This window comes from Schistocerca gregaria, chromosome 7 (assembly GCF_023897955.1).
Source record: "Schistocerca gregaria isolate iqSchGreg1 chromosome 7, iqSchGreg1.2, whole genome shotgun sequence".
In the NCBI taxonomy this organism is placed as follows: domain Eukaryota; kingdom Metazoa; phylum Arthropoda; class Insecta; order Orthoptera; family Acrididae; genus Schistocerca; species Schistocerca gregaria.
In genome coordinates, this window is record NC_064926.1 from 86,263,495 (window position 1) to 86,280,840 (window position 17,346).

The following is a 17,346-nucleotide window of genomic DNA, read 5'->3' on the forward strand; positions in this document are numbered from 1 at the left end:
AATGAAACTTCCTGCCAGATTAAAATTATGTGCAAGATCAGTACTTAAACCTGGATGTGAGATGTTCAGATCTCATGAATGAAAAGTAATGCCTCCACCTTCATTAATTGGGTTTGGATTGGAATATTTTAATAAATCAAATGCAGAAATAACCCTTAGAATGTGTCTTTAATTACCAGTATTAACTTTTCCACACAATCAACATCCAATTGGATACACTCCTGCCAATGATGAACAAGTTTTCTGAAGCCGTCACGGAAGAAGTCAACACTCTGTTTCTGCAACCACAGTCTTACAGTTCTCTCTGTCTTCATCAGGAGCATACTGATGTCCCCACAGATAGTCTTTCATTATCGGGAACAGATGGAAGTCAGACAGTGCTAAATCTGGACTGTATGGAGGATGCCGCACGGTGGTGATATTTAGTCTCTGAAGTTCTGCTGTGGTGGCACGTGAAATGTATGCTTTGGCACTGTCATGCTGCAGGAAAACATTTTCCTTTTCCTTTTGGACCCTTGTTAGCCATTGTTTCAGAGTTCGCAGCATTGTGACATAATGCTCTGAATTTATTATGGTTCCACGATCAAGGAAATGAACATTGATAACACCATCTGCATCCCAGAACACTGTGGCCATGATTTTTCCAACTGAAGGCTGTGTTTTGAATTTCTTTTCCTGGGGCAAGTCTTTGTGTTGATATTCCATAGACCGACGTTTCATCTCTGGGTCGTAATGGTGTACCCACATTTTGCCTCTTGTCACAGTTCAATGGAGAAAGGCATCACCTTCATTCTCGTAACTCGAGAGGAGTTCCTGGAAAATTTCAAGTCAGTGCGTTTTAAATTCGGGAGTCAGCATCCGGGGTATCCATTGTGCACAGATCTTCCGATAGCCAAGCAAAGCAATAATGTGACCCACATGTTCTTATGAAATGCTGATTGTGCTTGCAATTTCTCTCTGAGTGGCACGACACTTATCCTGAATCAATCTGTCTACATTTTGCTTGTGAAACTCGGTGGTAGCTATCACAGTACGTCCCACTCTTTGTTTGTCACGCAGGTCAGATGTTCCCTTCTCAACATCTTTAAACTTACTCGCCCAATGACGCACAGTACTCACATCAACACAATCACCATAAACTGCTTTCATTCTCTGATGAATCTCCTTTGGGGTGACACCTTCTGCTGTCAAGAATTCAATGATTGCACATTGCTTAAATTGCATTGACCATCAGTTGTGTGCACAGGGTTCCATACTTTACACTGTAAAAACACAACCATTCAATGCTAAGGCTTCCCGCCAACTGGAGCTGTAGAGAAGAGGCTACGGAACAAACCAGTACCTACCACCTACCAATGCTGCCAACTGTTGAACAGTTACAACCCTCATATTCAATTTACTGTTCATACTGAATGCTTACACAAAAGAATGAGCAATAAACCTATTTTATAGTAGTTAAAGTTGATATTGAGTGATGATATACTACTTCTAGATGTCTTATAATTGTATTTTTAGTATTTCACTCAAAACCTGCTCAATATTTGTGTTGGGAAGTGAATATATTAATTTGCTAGAAGCCATAACAAATGTCACAAATAAAAACATAAACACAACAATTATCTAATGCCTTGGATGTTTGTTTGTAGGTGCACACTATAGAAATACAAATGCTTCGTATTTAACGTCTGTGGAGTGCTGAACTTTCAAATTTTTGTAGAAATGAAACTGAATCTTCGTTCATAAACCTTTTTGTATTTAAATAAGGATATTTATTTTGATTGTTTTCTTTCATATGTGAAGGTAGTGATGGCAGTAGCTCAGCTCTATCATCATTTAGCACCAAGGTCTGAGGTGAATGTTGTTGCCAAGGCACTGATACGCCTTCTTAGATCTCATCGTGAAGTTCAGTCAGTGGTACTTAACTGCATTGCTTCTATTTCAACTCTCAGGAAGGTAAGTAATTAGCATATTCCATAGTTAATAAATCATGTGTAAGATGTCTGAATCTTAAGGTGCTAGAGAGAAAACTTTGGTATATTGCACTCATTATTTAATTTTAGTCATTACTTTCACCATCATCTTTTTGTTAACTGTCATAGATTTGACACTGTTGCTTGTTTTCTATGCCTCTACCCCTTTTTAGTTGATTTTTTCCTCTGGGAATGTTTTTCCGGTTCAAGTCTGTCTCCAGCAGCCAAATCCTACTTGAGACAGAAATGTTAATCATGGCATGCACTCAGTCAAGATAAAAAAGGTATCTCAGCTTTGAACTTATTTATTTGTTCTGGGGCCCTTTCAATTGTGTATTGTCTTCATTGACCTCTTCTTCATTTTTCTGGTTTTGTCCTGTATATAGACGAGGTCAGCATGTTAAGCTGGATTGGATAGTGTTAGTGGTAGAGGTTGACTGACTGCTCATCTTGTCACAACCCCAACCCCTCCAGTACAGAATGAATGTGTCTTATCTGTTTGCGACTACTGTTATCATCCCACATAAAAGTGAGAAAGTATGTTTGAAGTGATTACAAATCTTGTAAGTGAGGAGGGACATGGGTACCAGTTCGTTATTCATCTTGGCAGGTGTGGGAAAACCATCTAAAAACCACATCCACGCTGGCCGACACACAATCCCTTGTCATTAATTTGCTACGTAGATTCGTTCTTGGGCCAGCCCTCTTCCCTGACTCCTGGAAGCAGCATTCTAATGCTCAATGCTTCTGGGCAAATCAATGTTTTCTGACTGTGCTTTACACTATCTCCATGATTTTCTTCTTTTTATTTTGCTTTCACTGAAGCCGTTGTTGTTCAGTACTACATATGATGATTACTACTTCTACTTTTTCCTTTTTACAGGTCTCCTTGTTTTCTCCAACCACCTCCATAAAAAGTCCTTTCCTCACACAAGTAAAAGTTCTGTTATTGCAAGGTAATAACTGTAACCTGTTACAAATTTCAGGGAATGTTTGAACCATTTTTGAAGAGCTTTTTTGTGCGAACAAGTGACCCTACTCACATAAAGTTATTGAAACTAGAAATATTGACAAACCTTGCAACAGAAACAAGTATTTCAGTTATTCTGAGAGAGTTTCAAACTTATATTTCAAGCAATGACAAGGAATTTGTTGCTGCTACTATTCAAGCTATAGGAAGGTAAGTAAACATTTCATATGGCATGAAATAAGGTGTACATTTTAACAAAAATAGAAAATATTTTAGTCACTCTAATATTAATTGATAATCGTTTTTTGCGACACAGATATAAGTAAGCAAATAAAAAATGTGAGAGATGAGGTAGTCTTGTGACTACGTAGGTTTTCTAGTGTGGGTTTACTCACTCATTGTTCTCTTCTCAGATTTGTCCTTTTCTGTCCTTGCCTGGTGGCAAGTGCTGCACACTTTATTGCACAACCAAAGGCAACAGTTAATAGTGTGGCATCTGGTAAATATAACTCGGGCTGCTACTCCAGGTCTCGTAGGCAGGGTGCTGTCTGACCAGTCCTAGTGGCATTGGTGTGGGCTTTGGAGGAACCTGGTGTAGGCTGTGGTGCAGGAGTGCCTGGCATCTGGCATGATGTTCTTGTGGAGATGTGAATGACCCTTGGCATTATGATGTGGCATTGGCTTGGCAGTAGCCCAATGATGCTGCAGCATTCGCTCGGCTGGAGCCCAATGCGAAGCAGTGGCAGAAACCTGTGGGCTCAATGAAAGCCCAGTGGGAGCAGCAGTGTCAGCTTGGTAGGAGTCTAGTGTGAGCTGTGAAATCAATGTGCTGGAAGCCCAGCTGAGTGACAGTGTCAATAAAGCCAATGAGCTGGCACTGGCATTAGCAGCCATCAATGGCTGATGGGAGGCAGTATTCAACTCATGATGACTGCCAGAGATGTGATGATCCCAACAGGCGGCAAAGCAAATGATGTACTGTTGCGGTGGTCAATAGGTGGTGATGCTCAACCAATGGCAGCTGCCCAGGACACTATTATGCCAACAAGGCATGTGACTCTGACTGTTGGACCATGGGATGTGGCCTGCATTAAGCTGAGAGTAGGATCCACTTCTCTGCTTGTGCCCATGTCATGACCTTTATAGGCAGGGAAACAAATATCTGCATGTGGAAGCATGCAACTGCGAGTGAAGAATAGTTCTGTGATTGCAGCACCGTTGTCGGTAGTGTGCACGCAGCTAGCATCCTTTCTACCAGCTCTGGTGGAGAAGTGCCTACATACGGCCCATTTAGGTTGCAGATTTGGTGCCAGCAGATGCAGTGACCAGATGAATGACCAGCTATAACAATACCAAAACCAGTGTTCAATTAAAAATGATTTCATCAGAGTAGCAATTGTTGGGTTAATCGCTGCATGATATCTAGCAACACATCTCACAATATATGTTGTTAATGATATTCATTGAGATGACAACAGACATGAAACAAATTGCAGCATTAAATTCAACAGAAATAGTTGACAAATGATGTCTTTGGATGCAATTTATAAAATAATTGAGAAAAATATGTGTGGCATTTTATGTAATAGATGGAACCTGCGTAGGTGCGCAGACGGCAACTGACATGGTGATGCTGTGTCTGGCTTCTGAAAAGAAAGCGAACATGAGCAGCCTATTGTCTGTGATAAGAATGAAATGTCTATCTTCGAGCATGTGCCTAAAGTTTTTGATTGAGGCCAGTGCTGTGTTGAGTTTGTGGTCATTTGTTGAGCAATTTCATTGTGATGATGATAACTTTTTACATAATAAAATGAAATAATTCATTTTGTGTATGTTGTAATACAGCTCCGTTGGCAGTTGATGCTGCGCTCACCATGGCTACGAGAGGTGCGCCAAGAAGAGGGTGAGCTATTAATGCAGCCTCTGCAATAGCAGCTTTTCTGTGGTATAGGATGCTTTATTTTCATTGGTTCATTGTAGTGTGTGTCCAGGTTTAGGTGAACCGTGTAGGAATTTGCTGAAGGATGTTGTCACTATTGCATAATTGCTCACAAAATATCAATTAAAATTTGTGAACTAAAGAGCAGAATTTTATGTTTAGCAGTGGGCTGGAGAAATTGAGAAATAGTTTCCGCTCTGTCTTGAAGATGCCAGGATTCGTAGTGCATTCATAAAGGTACCATAAGAATTTTCCTTCAGTCGCTCCAAAGATACATTTTGACGGATTAATCACTAAGTTATGTTACCATAGCCTAGTGAACAGTTTTTGTAGTTTTGCTAGATGTTCTGCCATGCTGGGCAGCTTTACAAGCATGTCATCAGTATAGATTTTAACAGAACTCTCAAGTCTCTAGTTATCAAACCATGGAAAATCCAGGATGTAATGTAACAATATTAGAGAAGGAAAGTTGCTGCTCACCATACAGCGGAGATGCTGAGTCACGTTAGGCACAACAAAAAGATTGACACAATTATAGCTTTCCGCTATTAAGGCCTTTGTCAACAATACCCACACACACACCCAGAAATTAAAAGACTGGATATGGTGGTGAAATGACAGATGTGTAGTGCTGGAATGGGAACAGGGAGGCGGCTCTATGGGTGTGGACAGTGACTAACGAAGGTTGAGGCCAGGAGAGTTATGGGAACATAGAACGTATTGCAGGGAAAGTTCCCACCTGCATAATTCAGAAAAGCTGGTGTTGATGGGAAGGATCCATATGGCACAAGCTGTGAAGCAGTCATTGAAATAAGGGATATCATATTTGGCAGCATGTTCAGCAACAGAGTGGTCCACTTGTTTCTTGGCCACAGTTTGTTGATGGCCATTCATGCACATAGACAGCTTCTCGGTTGTCATGCCTATGTAGAATGCAGCACAGTGTTTGCAACTTAGCTTGTAAACCATATGACTGGTTTCACAGGTAGCCCTGCCTTTGATGTGATAGGTAATGTTAGTGACCGGACTGGAGTTGGTAGTGGTAGGAGGATGTATGGGACAGGTCCTACATCTAGGTGTATTACAGGGGTATTAGACATGAAGTAAGGGATTGGGTGCAGGGATTCTGTAAGGATGGACGAGTATGTTGTGCAGGTTTGGTGGACAGTGGAAGACCACTGTAGGAGTGGTGGGAAGGATAGTGAGCAGGACATTTCTCATTTCATGGCACTACGAAAGGTAATTGAAACCCTGGCGGAGAATGTAATTCAGTTGCTCCAATCCTGAATGGTACTGGCTTACAAGGCGAATTCTCCTCTGTGGCTGGACTCTGGGGCTTCGGGATGTGGTCGGAGACTGGAAAGATAAGGCAAGGCAGGTTTGTTTTTGTACAAGGTTGGTAGGATAATTACGGTCAGTGAAGGCTTCAGTGTGACCCTCGGTAAATTCTGAGAGGGACTGCTCGTCACTGTAGATGTGATGACCACTGGTGGCTAGGCTGTATAGAAGGGTTTTTAGGAAGGATTCCTCTATATGGCCCATTAATAGGTTGGCATAGGATGGTGCCATGCGGGTCCCCATAGCTCCACTTTGGATTTGTTTGTAGGTAATGCCTTTAAATGAGAAGTAATTGTGGGTGAGGACGTAGTTGGTCATGGTGACTAGGATGGAGGTTCTTGGTTTGGAATCCATAGGATGTTTGGCAAGGAAGTTTTCAGTGAGGAGCATGGCACCTTGTAAAGGGACAGGAACTGTGGAGAATTGGTGGAGGGAATGGTTGGTATCTTTTATATAGGAGGGTAGGTTCTGGGTAATAATTGGACTACAAGAGCAGAGATTCTCCCAATGAGGGCACAGTAACTGGCCACAATGGGACATCCTGGGTGGTTGGGTTTATGGACTTAGGAAGCATGTTGAAGGTAGGAGTGTGGGGAGTGGTAGGGGTAAGTAGAGAGATGGACTCTGGAGAGAGGATCTGGGATGGGCCTAAGGATTTGTGAGGTCACTGTGGAAAGATTTGTAGGTGGAAGTATCTGACAGCTGCCAGAGTCCTCCACCAGATAATCCTTATGGTTCAAAACAATGGTGGCGGAGCCTTTGTCTGCAGATAGGATTTTAAGGTTGTGATCAGTTTTTAGATGGTGAACTGTGGTTCTTTCTGTGGATGTGAAGTTAGTTTGCATGATGGGGGATTTGGGGAATGATGGTGAGGTAAGATTCGAGGTTAAGAAATTCTGGAACGTTTATAGGGGGTGGTTAGGGGGCAGTGTGGATGGATCATGCTTGGATGGAGGAGTGAACGGAGTTAGACAAGGTTCAGTATTCGTCTTTGGTTGAGTCTGATTGGTCGGGTTGGTGGCAAAAAAGTGTTTCCACTGTAGGGACCGGGAGGAGGAGAGAAGGTCTTTAAAAAGTGCTGCATTACTGAAATTGGGAGTGGGCCAAGAGGTGAGGCCTTTGGAAAGGACTGATATTTTTGTGGGAGTAACGTTTCTGGAGGAAAGGTTCACGACAGTGTTGTGGGTCTGTTTCTGTTCTGGATTCTGTGTGGTGGTGTGTGGGGTGAGTGAAGTAGGTCTGTTTAGGTTCTGGATTCTGTGGGGTGGTGTGTGGGGTGAGTGTAGTAGGTCTGCGAGACAGGGTTTGTCAGTTATGAGGGGACATGGGGGAGGTTTGGAGGTTGTTGTAGAGGTGGTGGACTGTGGTACTTTGAGGTGGTAGTAAGAAGTGAGAAGGATGGAGAGTTTTTTGAGGTGGCACTGTACATGTTGCTCAAGTTCCTGTAGGGCAAGAGTTTGAATGTGTGTTACATGTTTCAGGAATTTGGGATTACATAGCAGGAGAATTTTGAGGATGAGTGAAGGTACTGCAAGGAGGTTTGGGCTTTGTTGATATGATTTTGTGGGACTATGTTGGTGAGGACTAACGATTGGCGGAATCTGAAGAGGTGGAGGTCATTGTGGAAGGAGGGGTGGCAACCAGAGATGGGCAATTTGATGGTAAAGCCATTAGGGGGGATTTCATGAGCCAAGCAACAATGGCGGAACAGTATGTGGGACAGGGATCTGGTCAGGATAAGGAAAAATGAACCTTGCCTAACTCAGTTCACTCCTCTATCCAACCGTGATCCACCCACACTGCCCCCTAACCACCCCTGTAAACTTTCCAGAATTTCTTAACCTTGAACCTTGCCTCACCATCACTCTCCAAATTCCCCAACATGCACACTAACCTTACATTCACAGAAAGAAGTGCAGCCCACCATCTAAAAACTGATCACGACCTTATAATCCTACGTGCAGACGAAGGCTCCACCACCATTGTTTTGAGCCACAAGGATTACGTGGCAGAAGGACTCCATCAGCTGTCAGATACTTCCACTTACAAACCTTACCACAGTGACCCCCTTCCAGTAATCCAGCAGGATCTCCAGTCACTCCTCAAATCCCTAGGCCCATCCCAGAACCTCTCCCCAAAGTCTATTTCTTTACTTACCCCTACCACTCCCCACACTCCTACCTTCAACATGCTTCTTAAAGTCCATAAAGCCAACCACCCAGGACACCTCATTGTGGCCAGTTACTGTGCCCTCACTGAGAGAATCTGTGCTCCCATACACCAACACCTTCAACCTATTGCCCAGAACGTACCCTCATATATAAAAGATACCAACTATTTCCTCCACCAACTCTCCACATTTCCTGTCCCTGTACCACACGGTGCCCTGCTCGTCAGTATTGATGCCACCTCCATGTACCCTAACATTTCTAATACCCATGGCCTTAATGCTATTGAACACTACCTTCCCAAATGTCCTGTGGATTCCATACCAACAACCTGCTTCCTAGTTTTCCACGACCAACTATATCCTCACCCACAATTACTTCTCCCTTGAAGGCATTACCTACAAACAAATCCGAGGTATGGCTATGGGTACACGCATGGCACCATCCTATGCTAATCTTTTCATGGACCATATAGTGGAATCGTTCCTAAAAACCCAGAGTCCTAAACCCCTCACCTGGTTCAGATTCATTGACAACATCTTTGCTATATGGATTGAAGGTGAGGACACCCTATCCATATTCCTCCAGAACCTCAACAATGTATCCCCCATTTGCTTCATCTGGTCCTGCTCAACCCAACAATCCACCTTCCTAGATGCTGACCTCCACCTCAGAGGTGACTACATCAGTACTTCCGTCCATATCAAACCTACTAACTACCAGCAATACCTCCACTTCGACAGCTGCCACCCATTCCATTCCAAGAAGTCCCTTCCATATAGCCTAGCCACCCATGGTCGTTGCATCTGCAGTGATGAGAAGTCCCTCTCGGAATATACCGAGGGTCTCACTGAAGCCTTCACTGACTGTAATTATCCTAACAACCTTGTACATAAACAAATCTGCCCTGCCTTAACTTTCCAGTCTCCCTCCACCTCCCAAAGTCCCACAGTCCAGCCACAGAGGAGCATTCCCCTCGTAACTCAGTACCATCTAGGACTGGAGCAACTGAATTACATTCTCCGCCAGAGGTTTCGGTTACCTCGTCATGCCCAGAAATGAGACCCACTATCCTTCCCACCCCTCTTGCACTGGTATTCCACCATCCACCAAACCTACACAATATAGTTGTCCATCTGTACACAACCCCTCCTCCCAATACCTTATTACATCATGGCTCATACCCCTGTAATAGATCTAGATGCAAGACCACCCAATCTGGTCACTAACATCACCTATCCTATCAAATGTAGGGCTACCTGTGAAACCTGTCATGTGATTTACAAGCTAAACTGCAAACACTGTGCTGCATTATATGTAGGCATGACAATGAAGAAACTGTCTGTCCTAATAAATGGCCACCAACAAACTGTGGCCAAGAAACAAGTGGACCACCCTTCTGCTGAACTCGCTGTCAAACATAGTATCCCTTATTTCAATGACTGCTTCACAGCCTGTGCCATATGTATCCTTCCCACCAACACCAGCTTTTCTGAATTGGGCAGGTGGGAACTTTCCTTGGAATACATCCTATGTTCCTGTAACCGTCCTGGCATCAACCTTCATTAGTCACTGTCCTCACCCAACCAGCCCCCTCCCTGTTGGTATTCCAGCACTACACATCTGTCACTTCACCGCCACACCCAGTCTTTTAATTTCTTTTTATTTCTCTTTTTTTCCATAACTTCCCCTCCTTCTTCCTGCCTTTTCTCCTGCCCTCTGTTTAAACTGCAGCACTTCACTGTCTGCCACCCACACCATACTATCCCTCCCCGCTCCAGCCTCCTCCTTATCCCCACCCTATTGCTACTCCCATCATGTACTGGTGCTGCTGCTCCCTGTGTGGATTCAGTTGCCCGAGACTGCAGACATGTGTGCGAGTTGCATTTGTGTGTGTGTGTGTGTGTGTGTGTGTGTGTGTGTGTGTGTGTGAGAGAGAGAGAGAGAGAGAGAGAGAGAGAGAGAGAGAGAGAGAGAGTGCTGTAGAAGAAGGCCTTTTGGCCAAAAGGTCACGTTTAGCAGTGAAGTGGGTATGTGATAAACAGCATGGATGAAGTCAATCTTGGAGAAAACAGTCTTGCCATGAATGTACATAGTAAAGTCTTCATTGTGGCACAGGATAGTGTTTACGTATAATTCTGGCCTTAAGGTGGTGACAGTCTCCGCAAGAGTGCCATTTGTTGCTCTTCTTAGGGACAACAGGAAGTGATGAGGCCCAGCTACTATGTAAAGGGCAACAGGTTCCTTGCGCTCTTCGTAGAAAGAAATCTTACTTTGTGATCTGGAGTTTGTCTGGAGATAGATGATGAGGTCTTGCTTGAACTGGTGATCCTGCATAATTACAATGTGGTTTCATCTTGAATTTTTTTACTGGTGCTAGAGCTGCAGGCTGTAGACCGGTGATTTCAGTGAATTGGCAAAACAATTCATTGTATTATGAATGATCAACAATCACTCTGATGCCGGCAGCATTGGCATATCATTGGCGTCCACAATAAGACAGCTGTGTTGTAGAGCCAAGCAGGTATCATTGGCAGAGAAGAGGGAGAAGGCCATAAGATGATAAGAAACCTTTTCTAACATTTTAGTACACCATTTTGGCAACAATGAAGCTATGTGCAAATTAATGTTGAAAATTGTGGTGTAGATGTAAAGTGATGTAACCGTAGGTCTTGATGGAAGATCAGTTTGCATCATACAGGTGACTGCTATTGGTATTTTGCCACAAAAGACAAGACAAAGGATAAGCTGAGGCATCATCACCTCTATCAACAAGAACTTGAAATGTGGTAGAGTGCTCTGTTATGAAAAGTCGACAACTGTGTGCTTTGACATCATTCACCATTGCTGCAACTTGCATTTTTTTGTGATACCAGTAGATATTCTTCCTAATGGGTGAACACTTGTTTTTGCTCAATGCACTTGTCGAGCGCCGTATTTATAGGGTCACAACTTGCTTAGATAATTCACTTACTTGTGCTTCCAGCAGACTCTCGATACTGGCACTAATGGCTGTATTGCCCCAGGAGGGATGCATCTTGACTGTTCAGTCAGCTTTTTGAACGAGAGCATTGCGATAACCAGTGGGCTTATTTTCTGTTCATGTGACAGCCATGATTTCTGCAGAAAATCATCATTAACTGCATTGCCTGCCAGCATGCAAAGACTGCAAAGTAGTTAAAGTGTTTGTGCAGTCAACAGGTTCTCCACTTCAGAGCAAATTTCAAGTTACTTGGGTTGTGACTGTGAGAAATTCATTACAACCACATCCTTGAGAGTTTTAGTTTTCAGTGCTTGGCAGTGAAGCTAGGATGTACTCGACTTTTATAGATATTTGTTCATTATGTTCAGTCACTGCATAACTGTTTAGTTTCATCCAAGGTAATGCAGGCCAAGACAAATTGGTTATCAAGTTGGACGAACCACAGTAGTGGATTGTCTGACCAGAAGGATGGGAGTTTCATTACAATCGGACTAAGTGTCATGTCTATTGTTAGGAAGTCAGTGCTTTCAGAATTTGTATATGTGTTGCGGTAGGCCGTGATTACATTATGTAATTGTTTGCAAATTTTTCTGTACAGTATGACTGAAGATTTGTTTTTTTATTCTGACAAATGATGTGATCATTCTGCTGCTAAAATTGGAAATTCAGTGTCATGTAAAAATTCAGGTTATTTACCACAATATATAATACTTCATTACATCTTGTAATTGTGAACTGCAAAGAACATCTACATATCTTTAATTTGTTTGAAATTCAAAGACATCGTGAATGATCCAGGAGTCTATACTCCACATAAAATGTAACAGGTGGTTTTTCATCTTCACATGGCATTTTGCTCTGTCTGTAAACAGCGATAATGTTAAACACAATAGGAAAACATAGATCAAAATTGATTTTATCTCCTTAGAGCAATGTTTACAGTCTGTGCAAATTTTGGTGGGACAGCATTTTCACCTTTGGATGTCTTACTAAGAGAATGTCAGAAATTGCAATAATTGTGATCGAAATCAAAAAGACAAAGCTGAAAATGTTGTCCTTCTGCAGTAATGATTTTGTCTGTATTAGAATAGCTTTTGCAATTACTGCAGACAGAGTTCTGTAATTGCCATAACCCTAGTTGATCATAAACTATAACATCCTCAGTTGCTCCACGGACATACACAGTGCCAATTGCATAACATCTACTGTACATCATATTTTGAAATACTCAAGCCTCGCTGCATTCTGTTCAGTAGTAATACACCTGTACAAGAATCACAAGTTCAAAATATGTTTAACAAAACACAAAACTGAGTCTGTTTTGAAGTGGGGTAAACTTGTCATAGGACACCCCTCCCCCCCCCCCCCCTGCCCCCACCCCACCCCCCACAAATTGAACCTTACATACATCACTATAAAAAAAAGCACTTTCAGTAATAAATTTAGGTCCTGCCATGCTTTTATATCAGCTAGCTCCCGTAATCTTTGGTTATCAGGAAGTAGTCTTCAGCACTTACTGTTTAGTCTGTACATTGAAGCAGCAGTGATGGAAATAAAAGAAAGGTGGAGTGGGATTAAAATTGAAGGTGAAACCTATCAGTGATACAGTTCACCGACGACATTGCTATCCTCAGTGAAATTACTTGATCTGCTGAATGGAATGTACAGTCTAATTAGTACAGAATACGGATTGAGAGTAAATCCAAGAAAGACGAAAGTAATGAGAAGTAGCAGAAATGAGAACAGTGAGAAACTTAAAACATCAAGATTGGTGTTAACAAAGTAGAGGAAGTTAAAAGACTTCGTAGTCGAGAGATGTCTATTAGTGTCGAAGATAGACCTTAATTTGAAGAAGAAATTTCTGAGGATGTGCATTTGGAGCACAGCATTGTATGGTAGTGAAACGTGGATCGTGTGAAAACCAAAACAGAAGAGAATCAAAGCATATGAGATGTGGAGCTACAGACGAATGTTGAAAATTGGATAGATTGATAAGGTAAGGAGTGAGGAGGTTCTGTGCAGAACCGGAGAGGAAAGGAATATGTGGAAAAGACTGACAAGGAGAAGGGGAAAGATGATAGAATATCTATTAAGACATCAGGGAATGTCTTCCATGGTACTTGAGAGAGCTGTAGAGGGCAAAAACTGTAGAGGAAGACAAGAGATTGGAATACATCCAGCAAATAACTGAGAATATAGGTTGCAAGTTTTACTCTGAGATGAAGAGGCCGGCACAGGAGAGGAATTTGTGGCAGGCCACATCACACCAGTCAGAAGATTGGTGACTCAAAAGAAAAATCAGGAAGTTTGATTAAAGCTGACAGTAACTTGCTTTCCTAAGCAACATAGAATTTTTCTGTATTAACTCTAAATAAACTTTCTTTTGAGCCATCTTTGTTATCTGCACACTTTTCTTACTCCATCTATGAGGGCATGCTGAAAAGTAATGCCTCTGAATTTTTTATGTGAGAACTCCTAAAGCTTCCTCATGTCTACATATTTGCATCCTTCTGTTATTAGGTGGTACTGAATTCTAGCGCGTAACATGGTGGTGTGTAACATAACTGTGTTGCATGAGAAACATCATGAAGTAAAAAATTTTTTGAATTAAAACAGTTTGTCCACACATGGAGCATCCTCTCCTTCAGCACGACAGTGCCAGACCACACACGAGCACTGCGACATCTGCAGCAATGGTTGTTCCTTCACTGTCGTCAGTCATCCTCCATACAGTCACAACTTGGGCCCATCCAATTTTCATCTGTTTCCAAAACCTAAAGACTTCACTTTGACAGAAGTGAGGTTGTGGGTCCATCAATAATAGTAACAGTATCAATAAACTGGTCTATCTTTGGGAGACACATTCGTTGCGAGAGTGACTATGTTGAGTATAAATTTGTAGACATGAAGAGCAAAGATGTAGAATGTTAACAATTATTGTTTTATTTAATAAGCTGCATGAGTTTTCACATAAAAATTTGGAAGCATTACCTTTCAGCACGCTCTCGTAACAACTGGATATTTGTGTTATATTACTGCCCTGCATGAATATTCCCACATTAAAAATATTGCTGTTACCAGTATGGTACATATGACAACTTGTGGGAAAGGCATACTTTACATAGAATTAATCCTGATACTGCAAGTGTTGATTCAGTGATGGGAAGGTATTAATAGGACAGTAGACAGAAATGAACAACAAAGTATTGTCCTTGCATATTAGGGCAGTGGCTGGTTACAATAAATTAAACTAATAATTGAATTTCTCTGCTTATTAGAGCCAATGTTCACAGTATTTTAGAGTGGCTACCTGAAAGTGTGAAGATGATTAGTAGTTAGGAAAACAATTAATGATCTTGATGGTTCAAGTATTATTGAGCTGTTGGAAGGAGGATGAGGGCCTCAGTAGTGTTATTCTAAACATTTGTTTCATGTATTGAACATTATTAACATTTCTTTTAAATGTTTGAATGTAGAAGTACATTTCATTTGAAAGCTGTTCTTTTTCAGATGTGCATCAAACATAAAAGAAGTAACGGACACATGTCTGAATGGACTGGTGTCTTTGCTCTCTAACCGCGATGGTGAGTATCTCATTTTAAGTCAGGCTATATTGGTTAACTTCAGCATGTTGTGAACGGTAGTCATGTATTTGTATTCAGAATACCCATTTGTAAAAACTCAATCAATACAAACTCTGAAAGTCCCTTAAACCCCACCATGAACCACGGACCTTGCCCTTGGTGGGGTAGTTTACCAGCCTCAGTGATACAGGTAACCATACTGTAGGTGCAACCACAATGGTGGGTATCTGTTGAGAGGCCAGGCAAATGTGTAATTCCTGAAGAGGGAACAGTAGATGCAGGGGCAATAGTCTGGATGATTGACTGATCTGGCCTTGTAATGCAATCTAACATGGCCTTGCCATACTTGTACTGCAAACGGCTGAAAGAAAGGGGAAACTACAGCAGTAATTATTCCAGAGGGCATGCAGTTCGACTGTATGGTTAAATGATGATGGCGTCCTCTTGGGTAAAATATTTTGGAGGTAAAATGGTTCCCTCATTCGGATCTCTGCGTAGGGACTACTCATGAGGATGTCATCAGGAAAAACAAAACTGGCGTTCTATGGATTTGAGTGTGGGATCCCTTAATTGGGCAGGAAGATCAGAAAATTTGAAAAGGAAAACAGGTTGAATTTCCAGTGGGAAGTAGTGAAATTTGGTGTCAGGGAGAATAGGACTTGTGGTCAGGTGAAAACGGGGTTATAAATACAAAATCAAATAGTGATAATGCAGGAGTACATTTAATTATGAATTAGAAAATAGGAATATGAGTAACCTGTTACGAATAGCATAGTGAATGCATAATCATAGCTAAGATAGACACAAAGACCTCACCCACCCTAGTAGTATCTTCATCTACATACATAATGCTGCAAGCTGTTGCGTGCCGGAGGGTACCCAATACCACTACTAGTCATTTCCTTTTATGTTGCGACTCTCAAATAGAGTGCGGGAAACTTGACTGTCTAAGTGACTCCATATGAGGTCTAATCTCACCGATCTTATCTTCATGGTCCTTATGCAAAATGTACGTTCGTGGCAGTAGAACCATTCTGCCGTCAGCCTCGAATGCAAGTTCTTTAAATTTTCTCAGTACTGCTCACAGAGAAGAATGTCATCTTCCCTCCAGTATTTCTCATTTGAGTTCCCAAAGCATGTCTGTAATACTTGCATGTTGTTCAGAGCTGCTGGTAAGACTCTAACAGCTCATCTCTGAATTGCTTCAGTGTCTTCCTTTAATCCAACCTGGTGCAGATCCCAAACACTAAAGCGTTACTCAACTGTGGGTCGCACTAGTGTCCTGCAGGTGGTCTCCTTTACAGATGAACCACACTTTCGTGAAATTCTCCCAGTAAATCGAAGTCAGTCATTCACCTTCCCTACTGAAGTCCCTACATGCTCATTCCATTTTGAATTCCTTTATAATATTACAGCTAGGTTTTAATCAGTGTGATTATTTTATCACACCGTGGTAACTCCAGGTAGGAATAGCAACAATGTAGGAAAGGACAGATTGCTACTTACCGTAAAGAAGACATCTCAAATTGCAGACAGGCACAATTAAAACACTCACATAAAGCTTTCAGCCACAGCCTTTGTAAGTAAAATAAACACACACACACACACACACACACACACACACACACACACACACACACACACACACACCCTCATGAACACACGACTGTCAACTCCAGCACCTGGGGCCGGAATGAAGCCTCAAGTGGGATACAAGCAGCAGTCTGCAGGTGGAAGGGATAGTAGTGTACAGGTGGGGAGAAAAAAGATAGGAGTGGACATCAGCTCTGGTACACTGCATGAAACTTCGAACCCCCCCCCCCCCCCCTCCCCTCCAGGTAAATGCTGGTGGAGTGTGCAGGGAGTAGCCTGCCAACAGTTGCAGCATCAGGAGGGCTGCAAATAAGCAGGGCAGAGCGGGGGGGGGGGGGGGGGGGGGGGGGGGGGGGGAGGGGGGGAGACAAGAATGGGGAGGAGATAATAGGACAGAGTGGGTGGAAGCTGTTGGGTGGAGAGTTTGGGGACATTATATTATAGTAGGTTGAGGCTGGGATAATTACGTGAGCATAGAATGTGTTGTAAACATAACGCCCATCTGCGTAGTCCAGGGAAGCGGGTGGTGGAGGGAAGGATCCAGATGGCTCAGGTAGTGAAGCAGCCATTGAAATCAAGTGTATTATGTTCAACTGCGTGTTGTGCCACAGGATAGTCTACTTTGCTCTTGGCCACAGTTTTGCAGTGGCCGTCCATCCTGGTGGACAGCTAGTTGGTACTCATACTAATATTAAAAAAAACTGTGCAGTGATTGCAGCAGAACAGGTAACTGAAATGGTTGCTTTCACAGGTGGCCCTTCTCCTGATGGGGTAGGATAAACCTGTAACAGAGCTGGAATA

At 42.5% G+C, this 17,346-nt stretch overlaps 1 protein-coding gene across 1 annotated transcript in view; it reads left to right on the plus strand.

The window, feature by feature from the left end:
• Positions 1 to 17,346, plus strand: part of LOC126281547 (AP-3 complex subunit beta-2) — a 223,057-nt gene that overhangs the window by 91,314 nt on the left and 114,397 nt on the right. The window contains exons 8-10 of the mRNA XM_049980608.1: positions 1,801 to 1,953; positions 2,957 to 3,150; positions 14,879 to 14,952. Of these exons, the coding sequence (XP_049836565.1) occupies positions 1,801 to 1,953; positions 2,957 to 3,150; positions 14,879 to 14,952 (421 nt within the window). The remainder of the gene's footprint in view (positions 1 to 1,800; positions 1,954 to 2,956; positions 3,151 to 14,878; positions 14,953 to 17,346) is intronic.